The following is a 19,034-nucleotide window of genomic DNA, read 5'->3' as shown; positions in this document are numbered from 1 at the left end:
AAATGAAATCTTGGTGCAATGTGGAATGAAAGCAGGGTGAAAAGAGAACATAAAGGGTTCGTATATGTCATTTGTTTTGCACATATAGTACAAGGAAGGGGAGGAGTAGACCATTAGGAAGAAGGGCATGCTTCATTTTGGTGGTAACTGCATCAAGAACACTACAGGATTTTGAAACCACAAATTAGCTGATGATTAGACAAAACTTTACTTAGCTTTGGAAAAAGCTGTGCTTCAAATAGCTTACGGATAGCCCAACTAATTCCTTAGTCTTTCCACTACTATATGCTCCTTCCAATAGAGTAATACAAACCTGTCACTTGTTTTTAATAATGCTTGCTCATTTCCCCAGCAGTTTTCTCTTAATCTACTATCTTTGACTTCCTTGCCTTAGCTTACAGTAACATTTTAATACAGGGACTATAACAATAATGCTGGACTCATTTATAATTCTATCTCTTCAAACACACTTTCTCACATGAAATGTTGTCAGGATTAATTAAAAAGAAAGTAAAGTGACAAATAAGAAAACCCTCTTTCAAAAAGATTTTTTAAAAGACCTTTGCTCTGAAAGGCAGATATGAATCACTGACAGCACACAGGTGGGTATTAGCTGGGTGTAATGAAGTTCTCACACTCTTTCACTCAAGCTTTGTTTCAGTCCAACTGTGCCCTCTACAGTCTTATCAAGTGAATGAAGGTGACTTTAGCTTGAAAGGAATCTGATAAGTCTCTGATACTCAGTCCACACTTTTCAGACAGGAAAGCAATATTTGATTCTTTATAAAAATTTCCGACCTATTTAATTTGGGGGAACTCTCTAAGATAAAAGGTAATTAAATTTAACAAGTGGATACATTTGCTTGGCTGTGTGATGACCACTGGAAAAGAAAATAAAGTTTTATATAGTCTAATTGTGTCCTTCGATACTGAAAACTATTATTAGTGACAATGTGGAATTTTACCTGAGCCCTCGAATCCTGGAAAACAGCAAAAGTCAAGATATCCCTCTGCCCTTTGTGTTGTGGAAAACAGCTTATTCCTAAGAACCACCACAGATGCCTCCTCTTGTTTACCTATGGCAATGCCAGACAAAGATATTCCAAATTGCCATTTTTTTGTCTCATAAATTATCATCTGAAGTGTTTATTCCTACTAATCAATTGGAACAAACTGCTTATTAATCAAACTGTAAAGTTTCACTCCTTCCTCCAGGCTCCAGAACTCGGACTCACTGTCAGACTGAGTCAACAGATAATCTCTCCTAAGAACAGGCTGACCTCAGGGTAAAATATTCTCTGATCTACCATCCACTCAAGCTACTCTTTTATCCCATTTGCCCACACCCTACCCTTAATACCCTTGTTACTTCCTCTCAAGAGAAGAAAAACCCCTTTTGACTAACCACTGAGAGGCTTGCAGATCTTAGGGTCACAGCATTCTCCCTAATGCGATAGTTCTCCTCCCCCAATTGCAATAGGCCCCTCCTCGCACTTACCCTTTTGAGTAAAGTTTCTCCTTACTACGCTGCTATTGTTTGGGTTTTTTTAGTTGACATTGGCAACTGATAGAAGAAGTAAATATTGCTGCATCTGGATATATGTGGTAATGGGAGATTGAAAACTCTAAAATTTTTATTTGATTTTTATTGGAGTATAGTTCTTTTACAATGTTGTGTTAGTTTCTTGCTGTACAGCAAAGTGAATCAGTCATACATATACATATATCTGCTCTTTTTTAGATTTCCTTCCCATTTAGGTCACCACAGAGCACTGAGTAGAGTTCCCTGTGATATACAGTAGGTTCTCATTAGTTACCTATTTTATACATAGTAGTGATATATGTCAGTCCCAATCTCCCAATTCATCCCACCCACCCCTTCCCCCCTTGGTAACCGTAAGGTTGTTCTCTACATCTGTGACTCTATTTCTGCTTTGCAAGTAAGTTCATCTCTACCATTTTTCTAGATTCCACACATAAATGGTACTGTACAATATTTGTCTTTCTCTGTCTGACTTACTTCACTCTGTATGACAATCTCTAGCTCCAACCACATCTCTGCAAATGGCACTATTTCATTCCTTTTTATGGCTGAGGAATATTCCATTGTATATATGTACCACATCTTCTTTATCCATTCTTCTGTTGATGGACATTTAGGTTCCTTCCACGTGCTGGCTATTATAAATAGTGCTGCAGTGAACATTGGGGTGCATTCATCCTTTCGAATTATGGTTTTCTTTGGATATGTGCCTAGGAGTGGGATTGCTAGGTCATATGGTAGCTCTATCTTTAGTTTTTTAAGGAATCTCCATACTGTTCTCCATAGTGGCTCTACCAATTTACAGTTCCACCAACAGTGTTGGAGGGTACCCTTTTCTCCACACCCTCTCCAGCATTTATTGTCTGTAGATTTTTTGATGATGGCCATTCTGACTGGTATGAGGTGATACTTCACTGTCATTTTGATTTGCATTTCTCTAATGATTAGTGATGCTGAGCATCTTTTCATGTGTTTCTTGGCCACCTGTATGTCTTCTTTGGAGAAATGTCTATCTAGGTCTTCCACCCATTTTTTTTTTGTTTTTTTTTTTTGTTTGTTTCTGAAAACAAGTTTTATTTAAATAAGGGTTTAAATACATTACATAACATTAAAACTGAAGGGGGAAAAAAAAACCCCAAAAAACCAAAAACCAGTTTGTTACTTCACATGGCATTGGGCAGCTGTTGCTAGTAAGTTGCGAGCTCTACAGCTACATGACTGATACGTCCGTTCGAAATTTGTTCCCTTGTCAAAAGTTTAACTCTTGATAGAAGGTTGGCCTCACATTCTAGTTTGGACATTGATCACCTAGGATATGTCTGGGCAAAAAGACCTTGGTGGCAAGCCAGCTGTCCTGTCACCTCAATAGAAGGAAGGTGGCTGCTCTAAGCTCTGTCCACCTGGTCACGTTGGAGATACCAGGGGATCTTTCCCCTGATGATCAAAGACTCCCTCTAGCAGTATAGCTGCCGTCGCTGCCTCACCCCATACTCCACTCTCAGCGTCACCGAGGGCTGTTCAGGTGGCGACATTCTCTTAGGGCAGGGAACTCTGTAGAGGGATTGCTGAGGAGCTTCTGGCCAGACATAGCCGTCTGTGATCTTAGGGCTCTGGACTTGGCTGAAACATCACTGTTATTCTTTGTTTCAGGCTGGACACTGCCAGGTGCCTACTGCTTGACCTCTGTTTAAATGAGGGACTTCAAGACTAGACAGCAAGGCTCTTTTCAGTTTATTGCATGAAGGAGTTACACTAGTCCAAGTTAAAAGTGGACCCCAAATGGTTACATTACACAAGCTGTGAGGTTTTTAAACTTGTGACAAGGGACAGAGGAAAATTCTACTCATTGCATGGAAATCCTCACTTAAGCGTCACTGAGCCAGGAGCATTTAAAACCCATGAACCTTCAGCTGATCGTCCTTAGCCAGTCCAATCTCTACGAGGAACTGGCATATGTTCTTGCGCTGGTCACCCTGCAGCTGAATTACTTCTCCATATTCTGGATGCTCAATTACAGTACCATTGCAGGCAAATTTCTTCTTAAACGCCTTCACTAGTTTCTTTTTATCGTAATCATCAGCGATCCCTTGGACAGTAGTAAGGGTCTTCCTGCCGTTTCTCTGTTGAATTCTTATATGGATATAATCCTCAGTGCCAGCAGGAAGCAGATCATCACCCTTACTTGCATCAGCAAAGGGGTCAAAAGAGTGGAGGTTCTGGATAGCGGACATACGATACGATTCCTTTTCCTCGGTGGAAACGGCCTGCGGAAGGCGGCGGCTGGAGAAGGCAGGCGGGGGGGACGGAGCGTCGGGAAGCGAAGGGGCTCGAGGGGAAGGCCCCACCCATTTTTTGATTGGGTTGTTTGTCTTTTTGATATTGAGCTGAATGAGCTGTTTGTGTATTTTGGAGATTAATCCCTTGTCAGTTGCTTTATTTGAAAATATTTTCTCCCATTCTGAGGGTTGTCTTTTCATTTTGTTTATGGTTTCCTTTGCTGTGCAAAAGCTTCTAAGTTTCATTAGGTCCCATTTATTTATTTTTGTTTTTGTTTTCATTACTCTACGCGGTGGGTCGAAAAAGATCTTGCTGTGGAAAACTGTAAATATTAAATGATTTGGTTCATTCAGTGAATTATGAGTGTTAATGAATACATTAAACAGTCCACAAAGAGAGAGTCCTTTAAGCATCTGCTGTGTGCTAGGGTTTCCTCTACTAGGCCACAATTAGAAAAATCTGTTTGCTCAAAAAGCACATAGGTCAGTACAGAAGACTAACATAAAAAACCATCATGAGATGCATTGATAGAAATGTACACAAAGTGCTATGTTTACATTTGATAAAGTCATTTACTATGAGTGCCTAGGGTCTATGGCAGGAAAATGATGTGACCAGAAAAGTTTTAGAGTAAAGGTGATATCTGAGAAGACCATCAAAGAATAAACACGACTCTGTCAGATGAACAAACTGTGAAGAATCTGTATTTGGCATTGGGAACAAAGTGATCACAAAAACCCCAAGTAATACCATGGTTCCTCTGGAGAGCAAAAGTAGTTGGAACTGACTCAACTGTAGCTCACATATGTAAGACAACTGAAGGGGAGCTGGAAAGATGAGCAGATACAAAGCAGCACAGCCTTTTACAACTATGAAAGTTGGGGACTGCACAACTCCAGTGGGTACCATTCATAATAATGTCAATGTGAATGACACAAGCTGGAGTTGTGTACAGCCCTGAGCAAGACCTCTGAGCAGGTACCAAATTAGTAGAGTATTTTTATGCCAAGTGTATAAGTTAGGATGCTTTTGGTAGCAAAAAAATGGAAACCCAATCTGTCTGTCTTCAACTTTAAGAGGATTTTGGAAAGAACATCAGGGCTCATATAACAGAGGAGGACCCTATGGGGCCTTCCTAGGATAGACCCCTCCCCCATATCCTCTACTTTAGCTCCTCTCTGAAGTACATAGATAACAGTATTTGATGCACATTTCCTGCTTTACAGATGCTAAAACTCCCACCAAATGGAAGGTTAACTACTTAATGACCATGAGCACATAGCCCCCAGGCCTACTGGAGCCAAAGAATTGATGACGTTAACCCCTGTGACACTGTCCTGAAACCTCACCATCAACCAAACAGAGAACTGTGCACAAGCTGATCACATACCCTGGGACTCCCCTCCCTCACCTTGCCTCTAAAAACACTTTGCTGAAACCCATCAGGAAAATGAGGCTTTTTGAGTACTAGCTGTCCGGACTCTTTGTATGGTGCCTTACAATAAAACACGGCACTTTATTTCACCACAACCCAGTGTCAGTAGATTGGGTTTATTGCACGTGGATAAGTGGACCCAAGTCTGCTTCAGTGACACTCACAATACTGCTATGGGGCTTTTGCACAGCAATGGAAACCATAAACAAGACGAAAAAACAACCCTCAGAATGGGAGAAAATATGTGCAAATGAAGCAACTAACAAAGGATTAATCTCTAAAATTTGCAAGCAGCTCACACAGCTCAATATCAAAAAAACAAACAAACTAATCCAAAAATGGGCGTAAGGCCTAAATAGACATTTCTCCAAAGAAGACATACAGATTGCCAACAAACACATGAAACGATGCTCAGCATCACTAATCATTAGAGAAATGCAAATCAAAGCTACAATGAGGTATCACCTCACACCGGTCAGAATGGCCATCATCAAAAAATCTACAGACAATAAATGCTGGAGAGGGTGTGGAGAAAAGGGAACCCTCCTACACTGTTGGTGGGACTGTAAATTGGTAGAGCCACTATGGAGAACAGTATGGAGGTTCCCTAAAAAACTAAAAAAGAGAACTACCATACGACCCAGCAATCTCACTACTGGGCATATACACTGAGAAAGCCATAATTCAAAAAGAGTCATGGACCACAATGTTCATTGCAGCTGTATTTACAATAGCCACGACATGGAAGCAACCTAAATGTCCATCAACAGATGAATGGATAAAGAAGGTGTGGCACATATATACAATGGAATATTACTCAGCCATAGAAAGAAACGAAATTGAGTTATTTGTAGTGAGGTGGATGGACCTAGAGTCTGTCATACAGAGTGAAGGAAGTCAGAAAGAGAAAAACAAATACTGTATGCTAACACATATACATGGAATCTAAAAAAAAAAAGAAAGGTTCCGATAAACCAAGGAGCAGGACAGGAATAAACACACAGATGTAGAGAATGGACTTGAGGACACAAGGAAGGGGGAAGGTTAGGCTGGGACGCTGTGAGAGAGTAGCATGGACATATATACACTACCAAATACAGAATAATAGAGAGCTAGTGGGAAGCGGCCGCATAGCACAGGGAGATCAGCTCGGTGCTTGGTGACAGCCTGGAGGAGTGGGATAGGGAGGGAGGGAGGGAGGGAGACGCAAGAGGGAAGGGATGTGGGAACACATGTATATGTATGACTGATTCACTTTGTTATAAAGCAGAAACTAAAAAAAAAAAATCTACAGACAATAAATGCTGGAGAGGGTGTGGAGAAAAGGGAACCCTCCTACACTGTCGGTGGGACTGTAAATTGGTACAGCCAGTATGGAGAACAGTATGGAGGTTCCTTAAAAAACTAAAAAATAGAACTACCATACGACCTAGCAATCCCACTACTGGGCATATACCCTGAGAAAAAAATAATTCAAAAAGAGTCATGGACCACAATGTTCATTGCAGCTGTATTTACAATAGCCAGGACATGGAAGCAACCTAAGTGTCCATCAACAGATGAATGGATAAAGAAGATGTGGCACATATATACAATGGAATATTACTCAGCCATAGAAAGAAATGAAATTGAGTTATTTGTAGTGAGGTGGATGAAGCTAGAGTCTGTCATACAGAGTGAAGGAAGTCAGAAAGAGAAAAACAAATACTGTATGCTAACACATATATATGGAATCTAAAAAAAAAGAGAAAGGTTCGGATAAACCAAGGAGCAGGACAGGAATAAACACACAGATGTGGAGAATGGACTTGAGGACACAAGGAAGGGGGAAGGTTAGGCTGGGACGCTGTGAGAGAGTAGCATGGACATAGATACACTACCAAACACAGAATAATAGAGAGCTAGTGGGAAGCGGCCGCATAGCACAGGGAGATCAGCTCGGTGCTTGGTGACAGCCTGGAGGGCTGGGATAGGGAGGGTGGGAGGGAGACGCAAGAGGGAGGGGATATGGGGATATATGTATACATATAGCTGATTCACTCTGTTATACAGCAGAAACTAACACACCATTGTAAAGCAATTATACTCCAAAAAAGATATTTAAAAAAAAGAAAAAGAAAATAATGGAGGGTTTGTAAAGAAAAGGGAAAAGCCAAAAAGTGCTGGATATAATTGAGGATTTCTGCATTAGGAATTCTGCAGCACTGTGAACTACAAGAAAATTGAGTAGGGGGATGAAGATTTAAGAATGTTCAACTTTTTATGAATTTAATTCCTTTTTTCACCTTTTTTTATGAGTAATGGTTAAAATTTGAATTCCTTTATAAATTACTTTTGGGTGATTAACTGTGTTTTTTAAAATGCATCTCTGTACAAAGACTCTCTCAAATTTATTATGGTGGCCTAAATAAATTAATACATCTTGAAGGCCTTAGTGGTAAATCACCATGTTTAATTCCAAGAGAATTTAAAAGGTAAAGAAAAATTAGTTTCAAAAATATTTTCAACAAGTTGACATTTATGAAAATTTTTGAAAGATGAGCAGCTATGGACATACCACCTTATTTTAGCTGATGAACTAATGAATATAGACTTCACACATTTTCAAAGTACTGAACTGCCTTTTCTTCTATAGCAATCCGCAACATATACCAGGTTCAAAAAAACCAATAATCTTAAATCATGATTTCTTCCCTAAAATCCCCTTTCTACTCATTTATAAATCCTCCTTAATATTAATTTTTCCTATCATATTTCTCAGCCTTGATTATTTCATGTATTTGATGTACAAATGTATTGAACACTTACAATATGTACAAGATACTTTTTTTTTAAAGCTACATGTTAGTTGACTCTTTCGTGCTTGGCACTGGAAGATACACTGTTGGAAGATTCAGCCCCTGCACTCAATTTCTCACAGGTTCAAGAAGATTCAGACAAGTAAATCCACAATTCAACACCCTAGTATAAAAGGTATGAGAAAGGGTTGCCCAGGGGGTTTTGATTGTAAAGAGCAGGAGAAACTATATTTCCTGGGTATGGGAGGATTCCTAGAGATGTTACCTGAGAAAAGGAAGATGAGAAGAAATTGCTAGGTGAATAAGGGATACTTTTTAGCTTTTATTTCTATTCAATTCTCACAAAAGAAGAAAAAGTCAAAAAAATAAATGAAGGTATGTGACTCTCAGAGCTCCTTAGGCTCTTTGGTATCTATATTTGTAGCTGGAGATACATGTGCCACAATTATGTTCTAAGTTAAGGGAGTCTGCGTGTGTCATGCATCAAGCATGTAGCACAAGCTCATGTTAATAAAAATAGCCATTCAGGCATAATCAAGGTAGAAAAGCAACAACTCACTACATATTCACCGATACCTTTCCTCTAGTCTCCTCTCCTGTGTTCCTTTCACCCACCCAAATGTTTTGGTGTGTAAACTTTCCTCTCAAGACAATGGAGTCCACAGCATGGCCATCACAAGTTTGAGTGTTGAACAATAGGTGAGATCCCTAGTGAATAATTACACCCAGTTGGAGAAGACTAAACAGTGCTTGGAGCCAGGTGAGAGAAATAGCGTTTGGCTTATCTGCTCTGAAATAATATCTGAAAGACTCAATCCATAAAGTTTCCATATGGTTGAAAGCAAGTTGAAGAGTGAACACTGGGTCTTAACATTGTGTGTGTGTGTGTGTGTATGTGTGTGTGTGTGTGTGTATGTTTTGATTCATCAAATGTTAGGGAGAAACATTTTATGACAGAAAGAGCACTGGCCCCAGAGGCATGGGTTTAAAGTTCTGTATCTGTCACTCTCTTGACAGGAGGCTTTTTAAAAAGCTCTTGTAATGACTCACTTAATGTTTTTTTACATATGAAAAAGAATGAGCCTTTTTCAAACTTAAAAGTTTGATGATTTCATGGTCACTTTTAGTCGCAGCTTTTTAAGATTCCCCATCTAAATAAACTCTTAGGCTCCATGACGTGTGCCCAACCTAGACATGCCGAAGGGGCTTTGAAATCCTGGCCTGCTTTCAGCCAACTTTATGCATTTATATCAGCTGATTTGTTACTTGATAAAAATGTTCAGGATAATGCAGTCACTTTTTTCAATGTTGTAGAAAAGACCACTTCAGAAACAGATTACAACAGCCATGATAATGGACCGGAGTCCTGAGGCATGGAGCTGAGAATTCCATCTCCCCCTGCATGAGAGAGGCAGGTTGTTACCCTCTACAGAATCTAAGTTGGGGATTTGCTCCCTAACCCCCTAACTCTGGCTAACAGCTTCCCATCAGCCTACCATCTGTGAATGAATCTGGACCTGCAGATTTATAGTCTCAGTTGGTACCGTGTCTTAGGATGTGGAGGACAGCTCGCTTATTATTCCCTAATGCTGCTTCTTCTCAATCTTAAGAGCTAACTCAAGATTTAGTGAATAATCTATACACACGTTACATGAGCTACTCAGACTCCCTCCCACATCGTGTCTTCCAGACTGAGGAGTTCTTCCAACTGCCTATTCTCAAACCCCCAACCTCACCCACACCTTCAGCTGAGGAGCTGCTTCCTCAGCTGCAATGGAAGGGGGAGGCTTCTGGAAGCCTTCCAGTGCCAAACGATGCAGGGGACATGGGTTCGTGCCCCGGACCGGGAGGATCCCACATGCCGCGGATCGGCTGGGCCCTTGAGCCATGGCTGCTGAGCCTGCACGTCCGGAGCCTGAGCTCCGAAGCAGGAGAGGAGACAACAGTGAGAGGCGCGCGCACAGAAAAAAAAAAAAAAAAAAACCACAGGAAAGCATTGGGGCAGTAAGACGGGCAGTGGACATGAACAGGCCCTTCATACAAAAACAGAAAGACACCAGTCTGAAAAGACCACAGAATGAAGGACTCCAACTACGTGACATTCTCGAAAGGGCAAAAATACACAGACAGTAACAAGACCAGCAGCTGTCGGGGGCTTGGGGGCACTGGTAGGATGTTCTGGTAGGGCACTGGTAGGGAAGGTGGCCCCCAGGGATGTTTCAGGCAGTGAAATGGTTCTGGGTGGCACTGCAGTGGTGGCTGCAGGTCATCACACCTGTCCAAACCTGAACAGTAGGACACAGAGAGTGAGCCTTGATATAAACTACAGACTCCAGGGGAGAATTAGGTGTCAATGCCGATCCATCACTGAGAGGACGCGCCACACAGGCCAGAGACGTTACCAAGGGAGGGAACCCAGAGGGACGGGTATAGGAAAGCGCTGTCTGCTCGATTCTGATTCTCCTATAACCCTAAAGCTGCGCTAAAGACTGTCCACCAATTAAAAAGAAGAAACGGCTCTAAGCACGTGACAATACTCTCAACCTCATTCACGATTCAGAAAAACCCCAAGGGAACATCCATACTGCTTACCGGGGCCTAGGATGAGCGGGAACACGCCGCGGCCTCGCCCCTTCCTGTCGGGCATCGCGCTGGAGCCCAGAGTCCCCCTGACTTGACCCACCGCACCCCACCCCGCGTTTCATGCCGTCCACAGTCTCTACACATGACATCTTTTGATCAGATGACTCACTGTCCCAATTACAAGGTTTCAGTTTCTCTACAGGAAGAAACCAAAACCAGCACAGAGGGGAGGCTCTTCAGTCAAACTCAGGGTCTGCCTGCCTTCACGTCCCACTCTTCCTGACGGGAGGCCCACATCCTAAGGAAGGAGGTCCTTACCAGCACCTCAGGAGCCTCATCCAGTCCACCTCACGCTGCTCTGAGAGCCTCGCCAACCTCTGCAGCTACCCAAGTCCTGGGCACTTGAGGGCCGTCCCCCTTCCCCGAGTCACTGAGCCACGTGCTCTGACAATGCATTTAAAACCAGGCTCTCGGACTTCCCTGGTCGCACACTGGTTAACAATCCGCCTGCCAATGGTGGGCACACGGGTTCGAACACTGGTCCGGGAAGATGCCACATGCTGCGGAGCAACTAAGCCCGTGCACCACAACTACTGAGCCTGCGCTCTAGAGCCTGCGTGCCACAACTACTGAGCCCACGACCCGCAACTACTGAGGCCCGCATGCCTAGAAGCTGTGCTCCACAATAACAGAAGCCACCGCAATGAGAAGCCCGCGCACTGCCACGAAGAGTAGCCCCGGCTCGCCGCAACTAGAGAACAAAGCCCGCGCGCAACAACAGAGACCCAACGCAGCCGAAACTGAATAAGTTAAATAGTAAACAAATAAAAAATTAAAATGAATGAATAAATAAATAAATAAAAGCAGGCTCTCCTTTGTCAGCACTCTGGAGTTCCCTATGTATCGACGGGCAGGATTCCCGAGCTCTCCTGTAATTATATCTGTGAAGTGCCTTTCCCGAGGAGCACAGAAGCTCCTGGAAGCAGAGAATTGCTTCTTAAGATCACATGCAGAAACTGAAGACATTTGATGCTTATGTCAAAGATAAAAGACACAACACTAGATGGTGTGAAGGGTCCTCGAGGCCAAGAGCCAGGCAAGCAGGACACTTCCTCTGGGGACCCTTCCATCAGCAGAGCAGAAAATGTCCGTGGCCAGAACTGGCACTCAATTCGCTTTGAGCTGAGCAGCACCCGTGTAATTACACAGGCTCCCCAAAGAGTAATTACTCCCACATTTAAGAAAGGAGATGGCTTTTCAGGCAGGGAAGGCAAGTACAGTCTTCCCAGCTGGATGCACTGTGTGTGCTGATGGTCACGATGGAGCTGGGCCCCAGAGCTCTGCTCTCCCCTCAAACCCCCAACCTCACCCTCACCCTCAGCTGAGGAGCTGCTTCCCTGAGAACACAGAAGCCATCGGAGGGCTTCCCCACCTGCAACCCTGCTCAGCCATCCCCTCCCCACTCCAGGACCACGGGCAGCAGCTCTCCCCTCCCCCACACGCATCTACTGGATCATTCCCGCTGTTATTTCTCCCATCACAACAAAAGACAACACAACACAACACAACATCCTCCCCGGACCTCAGCTCCTACCCCAGCTACTGTCCAGTTTCTATTTTCCCCGTCACAGCAAAATGTCTTGAAAAAGTTGGGACCAGAACAAACCCAGTTCTCCCACTCCTCTCTCCTAAGCCTCTCCGATCAGGATTTTACCCCACAGATCCATCCAAACGCATCATCGGCGAGTTAGGACCTCCCCCCAGTGCTGGGCTCGATGGTTATTGGCTCCGCGGAACGGCAACCTCGTTTGTCCAGTCACCCAGGGAACCTCTAAAGTGCTTCCCACATGCAGACAAAACGCTGTGATTAATATTTTAGGAGAAATACTCAGCGTGGAGTATACACTTGAGCTGCTGGAGGAAAGAGGTAGCGGCACAGAAAAGAAGTTTCTGTAACTACAGAAATGAACAGATAAGCTGTTTTAATGGTAGCAAGTATGGGATGAAGGAGAACGAATAAAAACCATTCAGAAGACGACATTAACAAGCCTCACACTACAACGTGGTAACAGAGGATGGAGAAGGACTTTAGAATGAACTCATTTTTCTGGGCAGGTGACAGGCTGGATGATGCAACGATGAGCCGCCAGGGACAACAGGACAAGGCAAGGGGCAGGGGAGCTGTAAATAATCATTTCTGGATCTACTGGATCTAGTCATCCGAGGTGCCCTTTGGACAAACGCCATAGAGATGCTGGCAAGTGGCTGGACAGAGGCATCTGTCTGGTCCAGGTGGGAGAACTGACAGAGCTGGAGGTGAAAAGCACCAGAGGGTGAGATCAGACGGGGTGGAGAGTCATGGACCAAGGGTGAAACGACAACACACACAGAGGGCGGAAGACAGAGTCAGTCAGGAAGACAGCAAGGAGAGATCTGTCACAGAAACCCACAGAGCAGACTCTGCGGATGGCAAGGCGACAGTGGTCTGAGGTGACGACTGGCAAATCTCCACTGCTTTGTACGCTGGATGCCAGGTCACCTCAACCGGATCAGGTTCCGTGGAGGGGCAGAACCAAGACCGCAGGCTGCACGATACAATTCAGCTGGGAAACAAGAATCTTTGCCAGAGACCTCACTGCATGGTGTGTAGCGCGACCCTCTGAGATTGTAAGAGACAAAGAGCGCAATTTACTGGAAGGGTGACAAGGCTGTTCTTCCAGATGATCCTCATTGCATCCCTCGACTGAGCACTGAAAACAATGTACCTATGTGACAACGGTGTTCTACTGAACAGACAACTTATATGCACTGAGTGCTCCCTGGACAGCACGCTCTCGGCTTACAGGAAGCACAAGGAAGGCACCGACGTCAACACGTTAGGGGCTGTTGCTCAGGAAGGCTCGCGGCCTACAGCGGGATCCTCAGGGAAACCTTTTAACGCTCGAGAACAAAAGTGATTTGGCAGGACCATATAAGTCAAGCAAGGGATGGTGTTTTGCCACAAATGTCAAGAACACGAGGCTTGTACTGTGGCTCTAAGAGGATCCTGGGATCTACACGTAGAACTTGCCAGAAACACTTGGTGCTGACCTGCTCCTCTACACTTTGTCTAACCACATCTTTTACCTACTCCTACTTTCCCATTTTAACTTTTGAACTATGCGCCTCCCAAGGTGTTATCACAAAAGAACAGCAGCAGGTAAATACGTAAACAGCAAAACTCACCAGAGGCTGACTCATTTTCCGCTGCTCTTGGAACAACGTGCAGGACTGTGACAGTGGAGGCGGACCTGGAGAAGGAAAACGCAGGCAGTGAAGCTACGACTGAAGCGGCTCGGGGTGCACGAGCACCCGCCCCGCGCTCCACAAGAGACACCTGTGGGAGACCCGTCCTTTCACCTTCAGAAGGGCCTGTGAGAATAAGGAGGGAGCAACCACCCTCAGGTCTGTAACTCCCACGTGACTCTGGTACCTGAGGGGATACTTTATTTTTCCATAGCGAGTGTACATTGAATCCTATTAAAATAAACCTCCGTCATTAAATATGAAATTAAAAAACGCTTATAGTTTATCTCTTCTCAGTCTGTTAACAACTTAGATCACAACATCCACAGGATACCCAGAATAAAGGGACACACTCAGGTGCGTTTCAGTCTTGCAATGATTTGTACAAACTTTACAAACTTAAGTGCGACGCTCGAAAACATCTTTTATTAAAGCTGACTTTAAGTGGACAGAACACCTGCCCTAGGAGTTTGGAGTCCTGTGAGCGACCCCACGTGCACACCCGGTGAGGGTCTAGGACAAGTCATCTCCCTTCTCAGGCCCCATCGCTTCCTTCCTCACCCGAGGCAGCAGGACAGAAGCCCTGCAGACTCATCCTGCACCGATTACACTGGGCGACTCCACAGGGCACAACCCAGGGGGGCGGCGGACGCTTACATTACACAACCAAGGTGCTGACGCGCCTTGAGACACACGTGCGAGATGCCGAGACGGCGACAGGAGGGGGAGGACGAGGAGGAGGATCGGGGTTGGACGGAGGGGAGGACGCGGCACGTCCCGGCCGAGCCTGTGGACCCTGCTCCCCCAGGACACCCAGAGCTCACAAGTCCCAGGGGAGCCCCATCCGGAGCAGCCAGCCCTGTCCTCCAGCCCGGCCCCTCCACCTCCGGGAAGCGGTCAAACCCTCCAGGTGGCTCTACCGCGGGGCCCGGGGCGGGCTACCCCAAGCCCTGCTCTTCAAGGGCCGCAGGCTCCACAACCAACTACAGGCCTGCAGACGCAACACCTACCCCGTTGGGACTCGCTCACCGGCCCCGGGCTCCCGAGGCTCCGGTCCGGAGGTTGCTCCTCGGGCGCGCTCCTCTCTCGGGGTCCCTCCGCTCCGCCTCCCGAGACCACTGGGCCAGAGAAGCCGGCTCTGGGCCCACGTCCCTCCCGGGACCTCGCTTGGCCCCGCGCTGCACATGGTCGGGCACTGCACCGCTGCCGGCCGCCCGGCCACTCCGGCCCAAACGCGGGCTCCGCAGCTCGAGCTCGCAGGTCACAGTTCCAGCCTCCGCCCGGCCCACGCGAACCCTCGCGGGCTGCCGGCCGGCCCGGACAGCGTACCGCCCCGCAGGCCCCCGAAATGCTCGCCCGCAAGAGGCCAAGACGGGGGAACGACGGCCAGCGACGACCTGGGCACGCACAGGAAGCGAGGGCGGGGCGGCGACGGTGCGCGTGCGCCAACACGCACAAATCATGAGGCGCACCTGCGCAGGCGGACGCCCGAAGTCCGCCTGCCAAAGCCCGCCAGGAGCACGGGACAAGTACCCGGACTCCAGAAGCCTCCCAGAAGTCTCCGTGCCGTCAAGATAGTGAACGTATGAAATGTCTCCTTCTCATCTGGCGCTCAAGTGCTGCTGTGCTGCGAGGGTGTGCCGCCTGGACCAGGGACTCCATTGCCCATTTGTCTTCACTCCTGTTAGGGATCAAGGAAAGGTGTGGCCTCAAGTGGGGGCTGTGTGATGGTCTCCAGGCTCCCTGGTCCTTTCCCGGCCCTGGGACATTTCGGGTTACATCTGAGATTCCCCCACCACCAGGAGAGGGGAAGGAGGGTATCATGTTCGCTTAACTGAAACGCTACAACTTTCATTCAAATCCTAGAATACAATAAATGCCCAGCCATGACACAAACTAATATTGCCCACGGAAGGAAAAGAAAATAGAAACTGTAGCTGTTTAGATTACACAACCAACGCATTAAAAACTGTACGAAAATCAGAACGTACACACAAACCGAAAACAGAAAACAGATACCTGGGCTCTTACCTCTTAAAGAGGATACTGTTTATGTTAGGTAAAAATATCATTTTTCAAAAATGGAATCAGAAGGGTAATGATTTATCACTATTTATCACTGGGGGTGAAATAATATAACTGTGTTCTTGGCCAACTGTTCCTTAAAAGCTGCTAGGGGAAAAGTTAAAAATAAAATCTCCAGGGACTTCCCTGGTGGTCCAGTGGTGAAGACTCCTAGTTTCCACTGCAGGGGGCACGTGTTTGATTCCTGGTTGGGGAACTAAGATCCCGCACGCTGTGCAGCACAGTCTCATTAATTAATTAATTAACGAACACACAAAATAAAAATAAAAAATCTCTCGCCAACCGAGAAAATCCTCTCCACAAATGTAGAGATAAAGAAAACGGTTTTACTGTTGAATAACCATTAAACCAGACTGTGCTGTGCACCCACAGGTGAACCACTAATGTTTGTGCAAATGAAATCAACCTCACCTTTTTTTTTTATAGCTCAGCAGATAAAATCTGTTGCATACAGGTTCTCAAGATAAACGGGAACTTGCCTCATGGGAATAGACTTGACACCACCATAAAAATGGCATACATTCTTTCAGAGTACATCCTAAATTCACCTGGTCATCTCGGTGGTTGTCCATGCTAGTTAATACCCTTTATCCAAAGGAGAAAGACAACTTCTCCTATCTCTAGGACAAGCATGTACTTATAGCTCAGAGGAAAGTGCCTAACACCTAGCCTAAACTCCCCTGGTGACAGAGAGATAAAGAAGATAGCTCTCAGGTCCTTAACATAAACATTCCTGGGTTGTAATGCTGGCAAGAGACTGATTTAGCTTTTAAAAAGATTTAGATACTTACGAAAGGGACAGAGGAAGTATTTCTATTACAAGCGTCTTGAGGAAATCCTCTAAAAACGGAAATAAGAAGTGATGATTCATGCAAATGAATAAGCACCTAACCCATTCCTGATTTCCCCAGCTGAACTGCCACATTAAATGAATCCTGCACAAAATGTGTGCTTCTCCAAAACTGCTCTTGGAAGTGGCTGCTTAGAGCCACGAATGGTCTTTTCCAGTTCTTGCTGCTGCTGACTGTGGCCTCTGCCTGAATTCTCACCGATGAAATGCTGCTTGTGTGGGAATGACAGCGACCACACCTCCTCTGAGCCTGAGCCTGGCAAACCTCCAGGGCGCATTTCTCGCATTTTCCAAGTTCACCACGTAAGGACATCAGCTACACGGAGTACCTTGCTGGGAAGCGCCTTGGAAGGGCAGTGCGCCCATGAGCACGCCACCAGGCCTCCAGTTCTCACCTCACCCACGTGCACTGACCGTGTCTCAGCAGAAGACTGGGGTGGCCTGTGAACCCCAGCTGCTGTGCCCACCTCAACACCTCATTCTATCCCTCCAGCCCAGAGACATGCTGGGCTCCCCAGCCCCCTGCCCTGGACACTCTCTGGAAGTCTTTCTATTACAAGCTGTCTTGAGGAAATGCTCTAAAAAAGGGAATAAGAAGTACGGAGTCATCCCAATGAACAGGATGTCCAGCAGTGAGCTGATGTCTCTCACGACTCACCCCTCTCTCCAAAAGGCGAAAAACTGTCATTTCATACATTTCCCCCTTTTTAAAGTTGTTGAAGCTAGGAGGGTAAACCTGGACCCTGCGATTTCACCTCGACCAGAAGCAGCAATGGCCACCTTTTAGTTTGCTTTCATTAAGATCTCTTCATATATATGGAGATTTACAATATAAAGCTTTCTCTTTTTGTATCTGCATTTCTATTAAATACAGATATTTTCCCTACTTTGTCACTTATCTATTTTTATTGAAGTATACTTCGTTTACAATATTTCAGGTGTACAGCAAAGTGACTCAGTTACATGTATTTATGTAAGAATATATGTATTCTTTTTCAGGTTCTTTTTTCCATTATGGGTTATTACAAGATATTGAACATAGTTCCCTGGGCTATACAGTAGGTCCTTACTGTTTATCTATTTTACATATAAAAGTGTGTATCTGTCAATCCCTGTTCTTTATCTTTTCAACTTAATTTTTTACTCTCACATTCTGTTATACAGACACTTAAAAAGATATTTTGTGTTCAAATCTTTCACTTTCACTTCATACTTTTCATCAGCTTGGACACTGTACTTGAAGAAGCCTTTCCCATCCTGCATTTCCTAAGTAGTTGCCTGTGTTTTCTCCTGTTTATTTTGGGTCTCTTAACATACCAATTTTATCAAGATAACTGGCACCCATCTTCAGGATTTGTAAAATCATTTTCCTCTTAAAGTCTCTCAACCATTTTTTTCAACACTAACACATCTACCACAACCAGGAAACGCACTGTTTAAGAAGAAAACTCAAGTTTGTAATCTAACAGAAAAGGACAGGCTCTTCTTTGAAGCTCAGCGACACGTCTTAATTTAAAGGCAGGGGAGGGACTTCCCTGGTGTTCCAGTGGTAAAGAATCCGCCTTCTAATACAGGGTACGTGGGTTCAAAGCCTGGGAACGCTGGTCCGGGAGCTAAGATCCCACACGCCACGGGGCAATTAAGCCCGCGTGCTGCAATTAGACACGATGCAGCCTAAGAGAGATAAATAATTTTTTACAAATAAAAATAAAAAAATAAAGGCAGGGGAAGCAGGAAAGTGACCGCCTCATGTGAATTCCTTCTTATTCAAAATACAGGTCGTAGCAGTTTACTTGGGCTGCGTCACAAAATACGACACACTGGCGGGCTTAAGCAACACAAATGCACTGTCCGACATTTACGCAGGCTGCAAGTCTGAGATCAAGGTGTCAGCAGGGTTGGTCCCCTCTGAGGGCTGTACGGGAGGATGTGCTCCAGGCTTCCTGGTGGAGAGGGCGGTTTCCTCACAAGCACATGCACTATGTATGTAGCAGGTAGGTGCCTGGGCTGAACTCCGATCCCAGGGCTGCTCATCCGCAGCAGCACCAGGCCGCTGGAGGGCTTGTCACGGACCCGTTGGCAGGAGGACTGCAGGCTGACACAGACGTCTGCTCAGCTGTGGACCCATGGCCCGGCCACAGCCCTGCCAGAGGCTGCCTGGTTGAAATCCAGGTCACG

The 19,034-nt window shown here is 45.4% G+C and overlaps 2 protein-coding genes and 1 pseudogene across 3 annotated transcripts in view; 1 reads left to right on the top strand and 2 right to left on the bottom strand.

Annotated features, from left to right (window-relative positions):
* The window catches only part of LOC308620761 (uncharacterized protein), a gene marked incomplete at its 3' end in the record, with an annotated part of 448,069 nt that overhangs the window by 289,360 nt on the left and 139,675 nt on the right, over positions 1-19,034 (top strand). The window lies entirely within an intron of this gene.
* LOC308620057 (centrosomal protein of 78 kDa-like) overlaps positions 1-19,034 on the bottom strand; it is a 220,436-nt pseudogene that overhangs the window by 178,111 nt on the left and 23,291 nt on the right. The gene's annotated exons all lie outside the window — the stretch shown is intronic.
* LOC308619856 (eukaryotic translation initiation factor 1) lies at positions 2,778-3,880 on the bottom strand. Its single transcript, XM_081239082.1, has one exon. It carries the CDS (start codon positions 3,772-3,774, stop codon positions 3,433-3,435), a length of 342 nt encoding a protein of 113 aa, XP_081095208.1. The 5' UTR covers positions 3,775-3,880; the 3' UTR covers positions 2,778-3,432.

This window comes from Mesoplodon bidens (genome assembly GCF_964165515.1).
Source record: "Mesoplodon bidens genome assembly, chromosome: 7".
Classification (NCBI taxonomy): domain Eukaryota; kingdom Metazoa; phylum Chordata; class Mammalia; order Artiodactyla; family Ziphiidae; genus Mesoplodon; species Mesoplodon bidens.
The sequence above is the reverse complement of the archived record's forward strand: the minus strand, read 5'-3'. Positions and strand labels throughout refer to the sequence as shown.

What these genes read in the sequence shown, in the direction of transcription:
- LOC308619856 (XM_081239082.1), bottom strand. Translation starts at nt 3,774, where the DNA reads ATGTCCGCTATCCAGAACCTCCACTCTTTTGACCCCTTTGCTGATGCA.